General features: G+C 37.9%; 1 protein-coding gene across 2 annotated transcripts in view; it reads left to right on the top strand.

Moving 5' to 3' along the window:
• NELL1 (neural EGFL like 1) overlaps positions 1-20,506 on the top strand; it is a 932,437-nt gene that overhangs the window by 872,958 nt on the left and 38,973 nt on the right. The window contains exon 16 of one of the 2 annotated variants that reach the window (XM_001092655.5): positions 14,538-14,678. The exons of the other annotated variant lie outside the window; for it this stretch is intronic. Within the exon in view, the coding sequence (XP_001092655.1) occupies positions 14,538-14,678 (141 nt within the window). The remainder of the gene's footprint in view (positions 1-14,537; positions 14,679-20,506) is intronic. 2 annotated transcript variants of the gene reach the window in all.

Below are 20,506 nucleotides of genomic sequence, written 5' to 3'. Positions count from 1 at the left end.
GGAGGATGGGGAGTGCACAGCCGCTACCATTCTACGAGCTGAAATTGACCAAAACATACCTGGAAGTTGCAAGCCTTCAAATAGACTCCAGAGTCCTAAAATTGTTCTATCAGGCAGATTCTACCAGTGTAATTATAGTCTAGATTGGGAGAGAGACTCCTGGTGCTGACTACTCTGCTATGTTCCCAGAATCCTCAGAGGTATCTTTCATACATAGTTCATAAGGTGACATTGATATCTTTTTAATTTACCTTCTTGACAACAATAAATACCCATATCAATCGCTTTGGGAAAAACAACAACTTTGATCTGGCACTAATAGAAGAGAGGTAAGGAAGGTGCCCTTTAGACAGAGGAGCCTTCCAAAGGAAAACACACACACTGTCAAAGTAGCATGATTTCTTCAGCCAATACATCCATCTCACAATATGCCGTAGGACTGACATAAAAAGAGGCCTAAGGGACATCTGTGGATTTTGTCTCACCAGAATTCAGTTCCTGTTCTAATAAGGGCATTCCAATAGTTTCTGAGGAACAACCCCTTCTAAATTCTCAGTTTAAGATATCTCAAGTAGTGCTGATTTTACCTCTTGCTCTAGGGGTGGGCTGGTTACCAGATATGATCACAGTAACTACTTCAGGACTCAGCATGTAACCAAATCAAGATGAATGAAGCTCAAATCCCGTTTTTGGTTTGTTTATTTTTGTTTTTCTGGGTTTTTTTTTTTGGTTTTTTGGTGTTGTTTTTTTTTTTTTTGAGGTGAAGTCTTGCTCTGTTGCCCAGTCTGGAGTGCAGTGGCATGATCTCAGCCCACTGCAATCTCCACCTCCCAGGGTCAAGCAATTCTCCTACCTCAGCCTCCCAGGGTGCCCGCCACCACACCTGGCTAATTTTTGTATTTTTGCAATAGATTTGTGCCAATACTATTGGTAAGAATCTCTCCCTTTGACAGATTTAAAATGATGTCTGCCTAGAACATCTGGAGGCCATTACATGAAGAGGTTCTGGCTTATAGGAGTGGTAATATGATGACGAGCAGAGTGGAGATACAGAGGGAGCCTAAATCCTGATAATATTGCTTCGTTGCATGGATCCCATAGAGTCTAGAGCCCCTGGACTTGTACATTTTGTGAGTCAATATGTTTCTTTTGGGAGAGGAGAGGTAAGCAGGGTTACGGTGTCACTTACAACAGAGGGCCCAGTGTCAAAAGGTGCATCAGCACCTGCTTACTATTCAAGTACTCAGCCCCGGCCCTTCCTCATGCACCTGCTCCTTACCCTATGCCGACCTTCTTTCCATTCTCCCAGATCTGTATTCCCTGACCACTCCTCCAACCTTTGTCCTTGACTCCTTCCTTTGGTTTTGATGTGCAGAAACATTTTTTGGTCTCTGATTTGGTTCTAATTTAAAAATAAATGCATCTGGCTATCCTGCCTCAGGGCAAATTTAGAAATATTTCTTTCAGTTCAATAGAGTCCTATGGTTACCCTTTTATTGGCACTAATCTTATCTCACATACCGTACTCTGTGGGTAGGACCAGATGTAGGGTAAAAATCTATATGCCGGTCTTTTACTGGTTTCTTACAGATTTAAAATTAGAATGTTGGCTTTATACTTTTCTCTCTTTTGAATATAAGTATTACAGCTACACATTTGTTTCTAGGCACTACCTTAACTGGTTCCCACAGATTGTAACCTGTTGTTTAATAATATCATTCAGTCCAAAATATTTTACATTTTCCTTATAGTTTAATTCATTGACTTTTGGAATTTGTGTAATTTCCAAATATTTGTACCTTTTCTAAGTATCTTATTTTGATTTGATATCTGTTTAATTCTGTTGTGACCAGAAAACATACTCTGTAAGATTTCAAGCTTTTGAATTTTGGGGGGATTGTTTTATGAATGAGGATTTGTTCTATCTTGGTCAACATTCCATGCACACTTGTAAAAAATGTTTATACTACAGTGATTTGGTATAATGTCCAAGAAATGCCAATTAGTATTGTTCATATCTTCTATATTGGTGACTTTTTGGTGTATCAGTTACTGAAATAGAGGTTAAAATCTCTAGATTTGTGTTTTTTCCTTTTGGTTATTTTATTATTGTTTCATGTGTTTTGAAGTTTTGCCATTAAAAATTATATATCAATTGCTGGATCAAATTGTAGTTTTATTTTTAGTTCTAGTGTTTTTCATAGAGGTTGCTCTAATTTACATTCCCATCAACAGTGTATAAGTGTTCCTTTTCTCTGAATCCTTGCCAACATTTGTTAATTTTTGTCTTTTTAATAATAGCCATTCTGATTGTTGTCAAATGATATCTTGTGGTTTAATTTGAATTTCTCTGATTAATAATCTTGAACATTTTTTCATATAATTTTGGTCATTTGTATGTCTACTTTTGAAAAATGTTTATTCATATCTTTTGCCTACTTATTAATGAGATTGTTTGATTTGTTGTTGGGTAAATTTTATGTTTGTGTTCCTGGTAAATTCTGGATATTAGTTTCCTGTCAGATCCATGGCTGGCATATGTTTTCTTCCGTTATGCAGACTGTCTCTTCACTCTGTTGTGCCCAAAGGAAAAAAGTCATTATATCAAAAACCTACCTGCAATCATCTTTTAATTTAAGTACGGTTCGCAATAGTGATAATAGGGAATCAAACTAACTCTTCATCAACAGGTGATTAGATAAAGAAAATGTGTTAGATATACACAATGGAATACTATTCAGCCATAAAAAATGAAGTCATGTCTTTTGCAGGAACATAGATAAAACTGGAGGCCATTGTCCTAAGTTAAACAAGTCAGACACAGAAAGACAAATACCACATGTTCTCATTTATAAGTGGGAGCTAAATAATGTATACACATGAATATACAATGTGAAATGATAGAAAATGGAGACTCTGAAGGTGTGGGGGTGGGAGGGGAGGTAGATGATGAGAAATTACTTAATGAGTACATGTAAGTCCCGTGATGGACACACTAGAAGCCCTGACTTCTCCACTATGCAATATAGCCAGTTAACAAAGTTATACTTGTACCCTATAAATTTATACAAAGAAAAATTTCAAACCTATATATTTAAGAGTGTTACATCTTCTTGGCCAATTGATTCTTTTTATGAAATGACATTTTTATCTTTGCACATTTTCTTTATCTTGAAGCCTATTTTTTTTCTGAAACCCATATAGCTATTCTAGTTTTCTTGTCATTCATGTCTACATGGAATATCTTTCCCCATACTTCTATTTTAACCTGTTTGTGCTTTTGTATCTAAAATACATCATTTGTATACAGCAAAAATTGGGTATTGCTTTTTTCTAGTCTGATAATCTTTGCCTTTAAGTGTTTAATAAATATACATTTATTATAAATATTGATATGGTTGGGTTTGGGTCTACTATTTTGCAGGTTTTTTGTTTTACTTGTCTTTTTATACTGTAGATCCAGTATTATCCAATGCCTTATGAGATTCTGCAGTCTGGCTTGTGGAATCATGCACTGTTCCTCTTCCTGTGCACCAGGCTCTACTACTTCTAATATATTTTGGTGATCTTTCTCCAGCTTTGGATAATTTAATCATATTTATTTTCTGATTAGCACTTTGCTGATTACCTGACTGGTATTCTCTGCAGAACATCAAAATTACCTCTCTGTTCAGCTATCTCCTCTCCAATACTCTGCTTTATAACCTCTGCTTGTCTTGGTCTTCCTATATTCCCATCGTTGTATCCTCAAACCAGGTAGTTCAATAGGCTCCTCATGGGTTTTCTTCCTTCTACCATGGCCTGCACCTCTCTTAAGGTAGTAAACTGGGATATTTGTAGCACTCTTCTCATTTGTTTTATGTCTCTTAGGGATCATTTTCTTAGTTACTTAATTTCCAGTATCTTCAAAACTCTTTTTTCGTGTGTGTGTATGTGTGTGTATATATATATGAAAACATATATGTATATGTATGCATTTGTTCCTATTTGTTTCAGATAAGACAACAAATTCAGTCCCTGCTACTTTACCTTGGTAGCAGAAATCTGTTCACTATTCAACTCAGTATGTTTTTCTTTACATTTTGAACATATTTTTAATAGTTTCTTCAAAGTCCTATGTATTCCCCCAAGTGTACAAGAGGCTGTATAGTATAATGATTAAATGTGTGTATTCGGGAGTCAAGTAGACCTTGGTTTAAATCCCCACTCTGTCACTTTCCAGATGTTTTACCATGGGTATATTATTTAAACATGTACGCCTCCATTTTCAGTAAAATTAGAGCAATTCAAATGATCTCAGAGGCATTCTGAAGATCAAATGGAGTTGTGAATATAAAGCACTTGTCAGAGAACCTGACACATAGTAAATTATTAATAGATGGAAGTTCAAAAATTCTTCCTATTTGATAGAGAAACTGTAGTAAGAATCATAGAATATTCTAAAATAGAATGTATGTCAGAATTAAATGGGGTGGTAGAACTGTTAAACACTATAGGAATTCAGAGAGAAGAAAGAGGACTTCTTGGTGGAATTAAGATTTGTGCTTGGATTTTAATTGTAAAACAATCACTTGCAGGGCGGGAAACCTCAAATTCAATGAAGTATGGAATAAGTGGGTATGTAAAGCAACCACCCCAGGGAGTGCAAATGTTTTATGATGAAGAATTTTGAGAAATAAAGGCAAATTGATAGTCAAAGTGAGGTCAATTATTTATGCTTTGAATGCCCGATAGGAGATTTTTATAGTAAGAATCATTTGTAATTACTAGAGGAGCAGGATATTTTTAAAAATCATAGAATCATAGGATTTCCAGGCTTGGAGTAAATAAGATTTAGTTACATGTTTTTAAAATCTTCAAGGTTCATAGCAGTCAAACTTCAATAGTTTTGTTCGTTGGTTATGAGGGATGACAGTAAGGAAGGAGTGCTGGGGAGGAAGATAAATTTGGTAGATAGAAACATGTATGTCATGTAAAGCTTTGGGCAGGATAAGTTTGAAATGAGACCTCTGAGATTTGCAAATCCATATTCAATAGTAAATACATTTCTGAATTTGTGTTAGAGGTTAACTTAGAGATATAGATCAGAGTTTCCAGAATAAAGGTGAGAGTTGAAATGTTAACAGATGGGTTCTTTTAGGAAGATTTTGAGCAGTTTGTTAGAGAAAGGACAGAAAGGCTTCAGAGATAAAATTAGATGGCCATAACCAGGAAGAAATGGGTTATTTTGTGCAAAGTCACTAAAGAAAGAGAGCTCTATTGCCATTACTATTCACATCACTGTTAATAGCAGGTACGTTTCAGATTAATACACAAAAACTAGTTACTAATAAGGACTTACAAAGAAGAAACAGCAATCATGACATCACCAGATATTTTGTGAGACAATCACTTGACTTTGCAGAGCTTGTTCATACCTTATTGGAGCTTGTTTGTAAGGCAGACAAAATTTGTATTTTTAAAATTGCCATTTGCCTAATGAAGAACCCGAGGTACAAAGAGGTTACTTAAACCTTCTAGCAGTCATTCAGCTGGTTAGCAGCAGAAGAAGCTATGAGCCCAAAGCTAAGATCTCCCGTATTCTGGAATATTAAAAGTAGCCGTTTTAGTTTTTTCTCGTGCTGCTAATAAAGACATACCTGAGACAGGGTAATTTAGAAAGGAAAGAGGTTTAATTGACTCACAGTTTTATATAGCTGGGGAGGCCTCACAATCATGGCAGAAGGTGAATGAGAAGCAAAGTCAAGTCTCACATGGTGAAGACAAGAGAGCTTGTGCAGGGAAACTCCCATTTATAAAACCATCAGATCTCATGGGACTTATTCACTACCACAATAACAATACGGGAAAACTGATCCCATGATTCTATTATCTCTACCTGGCCCTGCCCTTGATACATGGGGATTATTACACTGCAAGGTGAGATTTCTGCCCCTCATTCTGCCCTGACCCCTCCCAAATCTCATGTTCTCACATTTCAAAACCAATCATGCCTTTCCAACAGTCCCCCAAAGTCTTAACTCATTTCAGCATTAACTCAGAAGTCCAAAGTCCAGTATCATCTGAGACAAGGCAAGTCTCTTCCACCTTATGAGTCTGTAAAATCCAAAGCAAGTTATTTACTTCCTAGATTCAGTGGGGGTACAGGTAGTAAGTAAATACACTAATATGGGAGAAATGGCCAAAACAAAGAGACTACAGGCCTCACGCAAGTCCAAAATCCAATGAGGCAGTAATTAAATCTTAAAGGTCCAAAATAATCTCCTTTAACTCCGTGTCTCACATCCAGGTCACACTGATGGAAGAAGTGGGTTCCCACAGCCTTGGACAACACCGCCACTGTGGCTTTGCAGGGTATACCCGTCTCCACTGGCTGCTTTCAAGGGCTGGCATTGAGTGTCTGCAACTTTTGCAGGTGTGCGGTGCAAGCTGTCAGTGGATCTACCATTCTGGGGTCTGGAGGATGGTGGCCCTCTTCTCACAGCTAGCGCTACTAGGCAGTGCCTTAGTGGGGACTCTGTGTAGGGGCTCCAATCCCACATTTCCCTTCTATACTGCCCTAGCAGAGGTTCTCCATGAAGGCTCTGCCCCTGTAGCAAATTTCTGCTTGGACATCCAGGCATTTCCATACATCCTGTGCAATCTAGGCGGTGGTTCCCAAACCTAAATTCTTGACTTCTGGGCACCCACAGGCTCATCACCAAGTTGAAGCTGTTGAGGCTTACAGCTTGCGCCCTCTGAAACCATGGCCCAAAATAACCTTGGCCCCTTTTAGCCTGCGATAGAGCAGCTGGGATGCAGGGCACCAAGTGCCAAAGCTGCGCACAGCAGAGAGGCCCTGGACTCACCCCAAAAATCCACTTTTCCCTCCTAGGCCTCCAGACCTGTGATGAGAGGAGCTGCTGGGAAGTTCTCTGACATGCCCCAGAAACATTTTCCTCATTCTCTTGGTGATTGGCGTTTGACTCCTCATTACTTATGCAAATTTCTTCTGCCTGCTTGAATTTCTCCCCAGAAAATCGGGTCTTCTTTTCTACTGCACCATCAGCCTGCAAATTTTTCAAACTTTTATGCTCTGCTTCCTCTTGAACACTTTGCTGCTTAGAAACTTCTTCCACCAGATACCCTAAATCATCTCTCTCAAGTTCAAAGTTCCACAGATCTCTAGGGGAGGGGCAAAAATGCTGCCAGTCTCTTTGTATAGCAAGAGTGACCTTTAATCCAGTTCCCAAAAGTTCCTAATCTGCATCTGAGACCACCTCAGCCTGGACTTTATTGTCCATATCACTATCAGCATTTTGGCCAAAGCCCTTTAATCAGTCTCTAGGAAGTTTCAAACTTTCCTATATCTTCCTGTCTTCTGAGCACTCCAACTCTCTAGAAAGTTCCAAACTTTCCCACATTTTCCTATCTTCTTTTGAGCCCTCCAAACTGTTGCAACATCTGCCTGTTACCCGGTTCCAAAATCATTTCCACATTTCTGGGCATCTTTACAGTAGCACCCCACTCTCAGTACCAAAATCTGTATTAGTCAGGGTTCTCTAAAGGGACAGAACTAATAGAATAGATGAATATATGAATGGGAGTTTATTCGGAGAATTGACTCACATAATCACAAGCTAAAGTCCCACAATAGGCCATCTGCAAGCTGAGGAGCCAGGAAGTCAGTCCAAGTCCCAAAACCTCAAAAGTAGGGAAGTTGACAGTGCAGCCTTCAGTCTGTGGCTAAAACCCTGAGAGTCCCTGGCAAATCGCTTGTGTAAGTCCAAGAGTCCAAAAGCTGAAGAACTTGGAGTCTGATATTTGAGGGCAGGAAGCATCCAGCACAGGAGAAAGATGGAGGCCAGAAAACTCAGGCCAGTCCTTCTAGATTCCTCTGCTTGCTTTTATCCTAGCTACTCTGGCAGCTGATATGGTGCCCACCCAGATTGAGGTTGGGTCTGCCTTTCCCAGTCTATTGACTCAAATGTTAATCTTTGGCAACACCCTCACAGACACACCCAGGAACAATACTTTGCTTCCTTCAATCAAATCAAATTGACACTTAATATTAACCGTCACACTAATAGAGGCCATAAATGCACAATCCTTTCATTTTACATGTAAGGAATTGAAGCCTGGAGACTTGGACTCTCTTGGAATGTGGGGATTTTAAGTTACAGAACAATAAGTATCACTTGCCTAATGAATGTCTGCCTGGATTTGTAGTTTTTAGATTGATCTCATTCAATCTTTGAAACAACAGCATTATAAGATAAGTAATTGCTGTGGTTTAGATGTGGTTTGTTCCCACCAAAATTCATGTTGATTTTGATGTCCAGTATGGAGTGTTAGGAGGTGGGGCCGAGTAGGAGGTGTTTGGGTCATGGAGGCATAGCCCTCATGTGCAGAGTAATGTCCTCAAATGAGGGTGAATGAGTTCTCTCTCGCAGGAATCGATTAGCTCCCATGGAGTCTGGTTTATCAGTTTCTCTCTCGTTTCCTCTCTTGCCATGTGATGTCTTTGCCCATACCCACCGCTTCCCCCTTTTTTTTTCTACCATGACTTGAAGCAGCCTGAGACCCCCACCAAATGCAGCTACATAATCTTGAACTTTTCAGTCACTAGAATCAAGAGCAAAATAAACCTTTTTTTCTTTATAAATTACTCAATCTCAGGTATTCTAACAACACAAATGGACTAAGATAGTGATGTTATCATTTAAAAGCCAAAGAAAGTGAAGCTCAAAAAAGATAAATAACTTGCTCAAAGTCAAAGTCAGATAGCTGAGAAGTAACAGAACCAAAATTCAAACTCAAATATATCTAACTACAAAGCTTTGTCTTGTTTTATGTGTTATCTTGACTCTTGACTTTCAGCAAAAATCTTCTTCCACTCTTTTAGCTGCCTACATAATCTGTGATTAGTGCTGGGTTTTTTTTCCCCTTGTTTGCTTGTTTCTGTTTTTATTTTTAGATATTGCATCAGTATGAGTTCTAACCTGAGCACAGTCTTTTCTCTGAATATGGAAAAGGGTCTCTCATAATAATTAGAAAATGCTGGCTAGCAATAAAAAGCAACTCCAAACAGTAATGGCTCAATAAAATAGAAATATATTTCTTCTCCTTGAAGAGGTCCTTTACATCCCTTGTAAGTTGGATTCCTAGGTATTTTATTCTCTTTGAAGCAATTGTGAATGGAAGTTCATTCCTGATTTGGCTCTCTGTTTGTCTGTTACTGGTGTATACGAATGCTTGTGATTTTTGCACATTAATTTTGTATCCTGAGACTTTGCTGAAGTTGCTTATCAGCTTAAGGAGATTTTGGGCTGAGACAATGGGATTTTCTAAATATACAATCATGTCATCTGCAAAGAGGGACAATTTGACTTCTTCTTTTCCTAACTGAATACCCTTGATTTCTTTCTCTTGCCTGATTGCCCTAGCCAGAACTTCCAACACTATGTTGAATAGGAGTGGTGAGAGAGGGCATCCCTGTCTTGTGCCAGTTTTCAAAGGGAATTTTTCCAGTTTTTGCCCATTCAGTATGATATTGGCTGTGGGTTTGTCATAAATAGCTCTTATGATTTTGAGGTACGTTCCATCAATACCAAATTTATTGAGTGTTTTTAGCATGAAGGGCTGTTGAATTTTGTCAAAAGCCTTTTCTGCATCTATTGAGATAATCATGTGGTTCTTGTCTTTGGTTCTGTTTATATGCTGGATTATGTTTATTGATTTGTGAATGTTGAACCAGCCTTGCATCCCAGGGATGAAGCCCACTTGATCATGGTGGATAAGCTTTTTGATATGCTGCTGAATCCGGTTTGCCAGTATTTTATTGATGAGTTGTTGGGTGCTGACGAGTTGATGGGTGCAGCACAACAACATGGCACAAGTATACATATGTAACAAACCTGCACGTTATGCACATGTACCCTAGAACTTAAAGTATAATAAAAAAAAAAAGAAATATATTTCTTACTCATCTAAATAGCCCATGGCAGTTTCAGGTCTGTGGAAGGGCCCTGGTCTACATAGCCTTGCAGGAAGCCAGGCAGAAAAATGTTCTACTATTTTCAATACGTGATTTCCAAGGTTTTCCTGGAAATTGTCCTGTAGTGAGCAGGTAAACATATTCTGGAGGATCGTATTAGGCATTTTTATGAACCATCTTGAAATTATGCCACTTCTAACTCTGTAACTAGAGTTCAGTCACATGGCCTTACATATCTCCAAAGGACGCATGCTCCAGGCACATCTCTAAGAACCCAAAAAAAACAAGAGATAGAAGAACTAGCCTGTTTCTACCACAGGGTCTTTGCATGTTATGTTCAGTACGATACTGGCATTCAGCAAATAGTAGAAAATAAGGAGATTTGTGTTTGCTGTACTTGTGACAATTTATGTTACTGATTCTTCTTCTTTAAACTTATGTGAAGTTTTCTGGTGACCAAGGGAATCCAAGTCTTTATGAGGCAGGTATTATAGGTTTAAAGATTCTATTCCTGAATGCTTAACAAGGTTACACTTGTCTCAAAATCCAAATGAATATTTTTAGAGATCCAGAAAAAAATCTCTTAGTCTGAGCCAGTTTCCTGATTGCAAGTTTACATTATTATATATATTTTTTTATTTTCAGAATCCACTTATTCTGTCTTCTGTTTTATAGCAGTAATATTTAGTCCAAAGATAATATCCAGACTGTGCTTAAGAGTCTTTTTTTCACAGTCACATGATGTTTGATTTTATAATTCTCAACCTACAGATGAGAAAACAAAGACTTGCGAGATCTAAATAATTAGTAGTGCATTACTGAGCAGGAATTTGAAGTCAAGTTTGTCTCTAAAGTCTATATTTATAACAACAGTTCATTTTTCTTTTATATTCTATTTGCCCCTTAGACTCTATGTATCTGGAGGGCAGAGACCTTACGTCTGTCTCTGTATCAGAGGATATGATACAGTGCTTAGTACATGGGGCAAATGTATTAGCACATGGGGGGTGCTCAATAAACTTTTGTTGAATGAGTGAAAATATCAGAAGTTTTTCTCATGACTCAATATCACCCTAAAAACTCTTAGAAAAGATGTAATCCATCCACAACCTGAGCCACTACTTCACTGCAAGCTTTAACTGTTAGTATGAAATACGAAAGTACCTCTTTGAAAATAAGCTTTGAGAAAACCTTTATTGGTTTTATAAATTTTGAAATTGCAAATCTAATAGGAAAGCGATTAGATGGAGGAAGAGATCCATCCAGCTCAAGAGATGGATTTTACAGGAATTCCAGGATTTGTTTGCAAATTGCTTTCTATAGAAAGTTTACCATATGCCCCAAATAGGATTAAATGTATTGCTTATGATACATTTTATGAAAACAAACCTTGGGTATTCATCTGTTTCTTATTGTAAATGGAAAATTCATGGTACAGGTAGAGCTTTTCATTGCAACAATTATAACAATTGTTATAATTATTATAATCATGATTAAAATTTCTCCTTATCACACCATTGCAATTATAACTTTTTTGTTACCTCTTTTGCCCACTTAAAATATCTAAAGATTAGAGGTAGAAGCAAAGTATTAAATAGAAACTACATGATGTCTTTTAGAGGAAAACAACATATAAATATAAAATTTATTTTTTGTTTAGTTTTATGAATTGACATTGTAGTTTTGTGATTTGCAAAAGCCAAGAAATCTTGGGGTATTTCGAATCTCCATTATAGCCTGCATTAATTTTTCCTTTCATTCAACTTACCAGTCATTTATTTTTTCATACATTCATTCCCACAGACTTGTATTGGGTATTTTCAAATTGCTTGTTACTCCCACTTATAGGTATCACTAGCAAGGTAAACCTACATAAAATGTTGTCCATTTTCTTGGAAAATTTGCATTTCAGTGATAGACACAAAAAGGAAAGAATTGTGATAGGGCAAGATAAGTACTAAAATAGATGTGTGTACAGATACCGAGTCACTAGGGGAGGGAGCTGGTGATATTGGTGGTTGTTTGAAGCTTCAACTATTAGTATGAAAGACGAAACACAAACACACCGCACACATATATGTATATAGTTCGTCCCTTTGATTCTGAGCTCCTGGATTTTCTGAGTCATGTTTCATCCATTTTTGCATTGAACACAACACAAAAATCATCCTTGCACATATTTTTAACTCAACAGATATTTACAGAATTAAATAAATGTATTATCTTTGTGTAAAAATCCTTTCTTGATTTGTCAACAAGATATGATAGTTGTGACAAATATTGGTTCTAGCTAGTTCTGAACTACATTTCACCATTTGTAAGTGGTGTGACCCAAGCAATAAATATGTGAGTTATTGTGTTGCCAACATTTGGCTCTGAGGATACGGAAATGAATACTATGGGTCTCACTCAACAATCCCCCAGCTTCTCTTGTTTCCTTGTTCACATTTTCAGCTCTGTGCTGGATTAAACTGAGATTTAAATAAGATTTTAGGACTTTCTGTAGGAGGAAAGGTGACTTTTTGTTTGTTGGTTTCCTTTGGGATGGTTGACACATTGTGAGTGCAGCCAGGCTCGCTGTAATTTATCAGAATTCCTTGGATGAGAGTTGATTCCACAGTGAACTCAGAGAGACCCCATTCCCAGAGCTTCTGTCTTGTTTGTTTGCCTGTAGGGAGTGCTGACTGGGAGAAACAAATCTTTGTCTCTTAGGACAAAGGCAGCCACAACCTAGCTTGGGAAGAAACTATCATTTATAATTTGTAAACTCCCCAAAGTGTTGCTGAAAAGCCTCCAAGTGTTTTCTGTATTTGGGTCTGTGATGGTTGCTTTATATACTACTGTGACTACCGACACAGAAGAAAGCCAGTTTTAGGAACACAGTGAAAATGTGAGCCCCTCTCAAGCACAATATGGTTGCATAAAAAAATGAATTTTCTGGCTTTAACTATAGACCTTGCACAGAGAACAGAAATTTGCAACCTAGGTACCAACATGTGATATGACCTGGTTATTTCCAGCGAGTTTCTGGAATCGTCTGTGAAAAGTACAGTTCTCAGGCAAAATGAGCTTCTCCACTACTTTTCGCATTTAAAACTTTAGATTGAGGTATGGCAATCTACATGGTGACTGGAAATTTATTTTCTGGGAATTTATAATAAACACACACACAGTCTGACTGCAATATCTGAAGATCCTATACAAATATTAGGCCCTGGGGACTGAGGGCATTTAGAAGTCTAAGGGATGATGTATGTGAAAAGATTTTATGGGCTGAACAATATGTGCTACAGAGGAAGAAGGTGGTATTTGAGTTGGCGTCGCACAGTATGAGAAACTACACCTTTTCTCTCTTTACTTGGCCAGAATGCCTTGAGATCAGAGTATCCAGTTTCAAACTAAATTAACAGCCTGGTGCACAACACAGGACTTGTCAAGATAATAGAACCAGTGGAAGCTGAATGCCCCTGAACTGATGCCTCTAACAGGGTCCTGTTAAAAGAAATTGCAAAGTACATTGTATTCATTATAGGTTAGATTCCAATGGTTTAATAATTAAATTTATGTTCATATGAGTCCCATATTTCAGATATTTCCAAGAGAAGTCAAAGAAGATTCCCAGGCAGCAGTAGCTACATTCTAAGAAATAACTATTTGGAGAAATTCTGTAAGAATGAACTGAACCTGGTTGAACAATTGACAATTCTCTTTTCCGCAATGGTGTCAACCTCCTTCAGTGCAGAGTCAAGGCTTTGTGCTAGAAAATCTATACATGAACCAGGTATTTGGTGATTCTAAAAAGCCAGAGCCTAGAGAAAAACAAACAAATAAACAACAACAACAAAAAGCCTAGGAGACTTCCTTTCCTCAAGAATGAATGAAGAATGAGAATCTCTGATGGACTAGCATAATCCATCCATAGTTTTAAAAGAAATAGAACAATAGTTCCCAAACTGTGTTCCCTACAACACTAGTTTTGCAAGATATTAAAGATATGTCCAAAAAAGGTAGTTATTAGCTAAATAAATTTGGGAAACCATGCATATTATCAATATTATCCAAAAGCTTTGCAGGACATATAATTATGACAAGTCTCTGGGGCTGTCATTTAAAAAATCAGTTTAATAATATTTAATCCAGAGCTTCCTGAACTTATTTGTTCATAAACATTTTCAAAGGACACACAACAAAATCTGGAATTGCCAATTTAGAAATGTTTAATCCAAAAAAGTCATATATACCCAATACCAAAACTGTGCCAAACACCCTCAACTTAGTTCTTATTCAGAGACAACACAGCCTTTGAGTTAGGATTTTTTTGTGACCATAAGCTCTCATTCATTGTTCAGTACAAGAGAAAACATCCAAGAATGAAGCTTTCAATTCGTTTGAATTCTGGAAAACATAGGATTTGGTTCTTCCAGATGACTTTCGTTGTAGGTGACTGAACAGTTTTAATTGATATGTTGACATGATGAGCATGTTTTAGGCATTTCCTGAAAGGTTAGTGTCAAAAGAAATTAATAATATCCTGGTGGGCTTGTGTTTTTCTCTGAGGCAGATATTGATGAATGTTCAGAGGGAATCATTGAGTGCCACAACCATTCCCGCTGCGTTAACCTGCCAGGGTGGTACCACTGTGAGTGCAGAAGCGGTTTCCATGACGATGGGACCTATTCACTGTCCGGGGAGTCCTGTATTGGTAAGCAGCTTTCAGGCGTGCCCTCCAGCCACTCGGACCTTTGCAGGAGGTGCAGCTTGCTTTGGTACTCTGTTCAGCTCCCAGTGTTACGACCATTCATTGGTTAAACGCATCAGTTTTCAAGTTGTCTCCCTCTACAATTCAGGGATTAGGCCAGGGATCATGCAATGTGGTGTGCTAGAATTTTTATATAGAAACTGTGACAGAGGAACAAAGCCTGGGACTGTGTGTGATGGCTGTGTTCTAAGGAAAACCTTAGACTTCTTAATTATTTCTAAGGAAAACCGTGATGACTTACTGAAATTTTTGACAGTTTGAGAGGCAACTGTAGAGATGAGGAAATATTAAATAATACTGGATACTGGATTTAGAATAAGAAAGTTTAGTTTGAATCTCATCTCTTATACTGCAAATGTCACTATAGTCTCTCATCCTTCATCTGTGTATATGGTAAAAATGGGGTAACAATATACATATTATTAGGATTAAACAAGAATACCCCCTATTTTAAAACTGCAAGATTTGAATTGGTGCACATATATGATATAGTTGCATTAACATTATTGTTGTTATTGCCACCACCATCATCTCTTGAAAAGTCTCCTTTATTGGTTGGGTCTCTCCTTGTGGTTCTGTTAAACACTGATCACGGGAAATTAGCAGATGGAATTATTCACCTTCAAGACCTTACAACTTTCATGAAAGCCAAACAACTGATCAAAAACATAACTGTTTCCATGAGAACCTTAGCCAATCCAATTCTTTCATGTTGTGTCACCTCTGTTGAATTCTTAATGCTGATTTGGACCAACCTAGGGGGCAAGCATTCTGACCTTGGGTTTCCAAAGTTCAGTTTGCTGAATTAGAAAGTGGGAATTTGATTTTGAAAATTTGTTTTCTCTGCTTAGGGGGTGTGTGTGTGTGTGTGTGTGTGTGTGTGTGTGTGTGTGTGTGTATTTTTTTCCTAAAGGCTGCTGGAGTGTTTTTTCAACTTCTCCACTGATGTTGATGTAAAGCAAAGATGAATTACAGAACAATGGCCATGTGGCATGAATTATTCCCCAAAGTCTTGACATTAGTGTTGAGAGGCATGTAGTGTAGTTACTAAAAGCATAGACTTTTGGGCCAGATGTTGGCAGTCAAATTCCAGCTCTGCTGCTTCTGTTTACCATGGACAAATTTTTATCTAGTCTTTACTTCACCTATTTTGTCTGTAAAATAGAAATAATGTTTATATCTCATTGAGTGTTGTAATAATTAATTGAATTAATATCTGTTAAATGTTCAAGAAATGTTAGCTGTTATTTTAAATGTCACAGCATATTCAGCATTCTACCCCATACTCTGTTCATATTTCTTTTCCTTTACATATTTCCAGGTACTTCTGTACATATGCAGCTCATTGTAAATCAATGTTATATGAATAGGAACAGCTCAAATGGCTATTGTTGAGGAATGAAGATAGAATATTAACATATGACATTAAGCACGGTGACTAAAATAAAATTTTTATTTTTACAGATCATATTTGACATCATTAAAAGAAGAGACTCTTAGATTTTTTTAGTGCACAAAGGACCTTAGAGACCAGCTAGTTAAAACAATTTTATTTATGTATTCATTTATTCTAGTTTTAAGTTCAAGGGATTCATGTGCAGGTTTTTTCCATGGGTAAACCACACATTGCTGAGGCTTGGTGTACAGATAATCCTATCACCAAGGTAGTGAGCATAGTACACAATAGGTAGCCTTCCAAACCATACCCTTCCCCTTTCTTCCCTCCTTAGGCGTCTTATCTTTGTGTCTATGTGTATTCAGTGTAGTTAACCAATTTTATAACTGTTTGGACCTGCCATGGGACGGCACACTTCTCTGCCTTTATGTACACTGTTCCTCTGGCTGGGATGAAACATGATGATTCACATATGAATTTCATTTTCCTAAATTTAACTCATGTTTCACCAAGTCCCCATGAAGTATTCTTTGATGCCTTCCAAAGACTTGTCACTCCTCTCTTCTGCTAATTCTAGACCTTTTTCCTGAGTGAATGTTTCAGTAGCTTCACTTATATAATATATTTGCTCTCTAACTAGACTATGAGCTGCAAATGGGCTTTTTTCTTCTGTTTCTTCAGTGAGACCCTTTGCTGATGGTTGTTTGTTTAATAAATGTGAAAATGCAATCATATCATACGATCAATAAAGAAACTCAGTCTCAGAAGGGTGACACCTCGTTCCCCGCCACATAACTGGTTTGGTTACAAGTTAAGGATCAGACCTAGGTCAAGGGAGAATCTAGGAACAGTTTATGCCTCTTGTTTCAATCTTACCCGTACAGCCCTATCACCCTCATAAATGTCCCTGGCACTTGTCCTGGTTCTCATTTCTCTCTAACAAACATGCTGCGTGGCTTGCCTGAAGGAGGAGGTGAAATTCCTGCACTCTCAAGGAGCCTCTTTCTTCATCTACAAACTGATCCCTGTTTTGCAAAGGAAAACCTCAGTGAACTGGACTCCTTGGAGTTGGAGTTGTTTGGATTAGTGGCGTTTTTAATTTGAGTAATAGTCTGAATTTCTTTCATTTCCACGTTTTTGGGAAAATATTTGTAAATGATCCTTCATAAGGACAGAAATCTGACCCTCACTTAGTATTTCTGCGGTAGTTGGGAATACTCTGTTGGTTCAGAATATTTCTTGGACAAAAAAAAATGTAAGTCAGATAGTGATACTTTCTTATTATGGCCTTCTAATGCCTTCCCAATGAATGTAAAATAAATTTCTAACTTTATATGACCTTCATGGTTTTAGACGATATTGTTCCTGCCTGCTTCTTGGACTCATTTGCTGTATATATATAAGTCTTTTTGATCTTTTCGTGCCTTGAACATGACAAAAAGCTCATTCCAGTTTCAGGGCCTTTGCCTTTACTGCTCTCTCTGTCTGGAGCTCTCAACACCTCTCTTGTTGTATGTGCTGTGTTATTTAGGTCTCAGAAAAATGTTACTTCTTCATAGAGACCCTCCGTGACTTTTCTCTGAAATAATCCTTCCCTACACTTTGTTATAATACTCTCTTTTATATCTTTTTTAGCATTTTTATTCACATGCACATGTGTGTAATATTCTCTTGCCACAAGTGTACAAGTTGTTTGAGGGCAGAGACCTTGTTTGCCTTTTACTACTCTACTCGCAGCCCCTAAGATAATACAGTCAAAGAGAAGGCATTCAGTGCACATGTGTCAAATGATTGAAGGCATGGACATTCAAAACTGTATCAAGTCAGATTTATTTTCTATTTTGTTTGATATAACTAGTTGTGTTGTGTAGATTGCGGTGCATGACATAAGATGTTAAATATCACAAAACCATATGAGTCTTTTATTTTAAAAAAAAAAGTTTATTGAGAAAAGCCATCATACCAGCATTGCTTTGGGTCTTCTGGGAATATGGTTATGAACAAGTTAAGATGTCTGTTCTTGAGGGATTAATAACCTGACACATTCTGGATCATAATAACGTAGCTTAATGGCACTGAAAATGAGCACATCTGAATAAACCCTAAATAATATCAACCACTAATGCTTACATTTAAAAGAAATATCAGCATCTAAAATAACTCTTACAATTTTTTTAAAAGTGGTTTGCAACGTGTACTCAGCTATGTTTTTTTCTTCAGACAATGGCATATGTTATCATCTAAAATGTATCAGTTGAGGCTTTTAGAAGAATAGTCTCATGTCACTCTATGTCACTTTCTGTCAGATGAGGATAATAGCACCTTCACTACTGATTTTATCCATTACTGTAAGCCTTGAATAATATTGATATCATAAAGAACGGCATGCTTGCAAGATTTATTTTATGAGAAAAAAATGTTTAAGATATGCCTTTTTCTCTTAAAATGGAACATATGATTGAAGAAATGACCAGTCCTAGTATTGCAGAGGTAGACAGAATCACTATTCTTGAAGAGCTTGTCAGAGTTAGTCTCTTCTGTCTCTCTCTGTCTTTGTCTGTCTCTTTTTAGCTTGTGTATCTTTATAATGCCAGGAGAAAATAGTACACAAAAATTTGTAAATTAATATTTGTGGAAGAAGATGATGACAGTGATTTGTTGGTACTGTAGGGTACAATGCACTCTGTGCTTTGATGTACTGGTAGGAGTCAGTGATTCTCAGTTTTAATATAGAAGTTGTGAGCAATTGCTCTTTTATCTAGGCGATTTAGAAATGAGAAGAAGTAATATATAATTAACAATGGCATGCATAAACAGCAGTACTTTGCATATTTTAAAAATAAGATTCAGACTCCTCAGAATGTCAATCAGTTTCCAAAATATTGCTCCCACGAATGAAACTTTATTTTCATCTGTTCGCTAATATACTTTGCATAAATACTCGAGCCTACTCAAATTCTTATTCTGCTCTTCCCAAATCCTGCATTCTCTTTCCTCTACTCCTTTGCTTGTATGCTTTTGCCTGACTATCCTCATAGCCCATTTCCATTAGTTAAAATCCTGATGAAGTCTTACTCCGTAAAGCAGGGATTCTCAAAACTGTGTCATAGATTCATTGGAGTAGTGAAATGGGAGAGTTCCCTGTCCCCCTTTGCAGGACTTGTGACAAAAATGTGGCTTGTCTGATCACCTGCCATATGCTCCCGAACCCCTTACAGGAGGGGGGAGTACACAGATGGGCAGGTGCAGGAGCTGGGGCAAGCACTTCTGGGCTCTGGCCCCACAACGGCATCTAGGGGTGGGTGCCTGAAACTCCTGAAGCCCAACTGGGTGTGTGTTACAGTATGTTCAGATAGCTTTGCAGTCCCTAGGCAGCTTAAGTATTAAATGGCTCAGTGGACCCTCTGCCTTTTCACAGAGGGCCAGTGCAACAGCTTTCTGTGTCTCAAGCTCTTGTCTGGTGTCCAGGAAAAATCAGATCACAAACAGAGTTGAAGGATGGTGAATGTGGGGTTTTATTGAGTGGTAGAGGTGACTTTCAGTGGGATGGATGGGGAGCTGGAAAGGGGATGGACTGGGAAGACGATCTTCCCCTGGAGTTTGACCATCCAGCAGCCAGACACTCCTCTCTGAGTGTCCCCAGCCAAACTCATTTCAACATTCAGATGCTCCTTCTCTTCTCTCATTCCCTGCTGCTCTTGCTGTTTATCTGTTCATCTGCTTGTGGAGCCTGGGTTTTGGGGTTTCTATGGGTACAGGATACCCATAGATACCCCATACGGTGTACAGGATCCCGGGTACAGGATACCCATAGGGTGTGGTGGGCCAAAAGGCAACTTTTGGGTGTGAAAACAGGAATGCCTGTTCCCATTTAGGGCCATGGGTTTCCAGATTTGAGGTTGGGGCCTTTGCCAGGGAGCTGCCTTTTTCTACCGAGTATTTCCATCTCCTGTCCATATCAGTAGCTTTTTAAAACTACCTGTAATGGGGCATCACACATCCTGGAGATTCACATTCAGTTGGTTTGGTGTGGGACCTAGATTGACATCATTTTCTAAAATTTGTTTAAATTTATTTTTTTAAATTCATAATATTTTTGCATATTTATGGGGCACATGTCATATTTTGCCACAACCATAGAATGTGTAATGATCAAGTCAGGGCATTTGAGGTGCCTATCACCTTGAGTATTTATCATTTCTATGTGTTGGGAACAATGCGAGTCCTCTCTTCCAGCTATTTTGAAATATATAGTACGTTGTTGTTAACTATAGTCACCCTACTCTGCTATCAAACATTGTAACTTAATTCTTCAATCTAACTGTATGTTTGTGCCCATTGACCAACCTCTCTTTAACACCCATTCCCCAACCTG

This window comes from Macaca mulatta, chromosome 14 (genome assembly GCF_049350105.2).
Source record: "Macaca mulatta isolate MMU2019108-1 chromosome 14, T2T-MMU8v2.0, whole genome shotgun sequence".
Taxonomy (NCBI): domain Eukaryota; kingdom Metazoa; phylum Chordata; class Mammalia; order Primates; family Cercopithecidae; genus Macaca; species Macaca mulatta.
The sequence above is the reverse complement of the archived record's forward strand: the minus strand, read 5'-3'. Positions and strand labels throughout refer to the sequence as shown.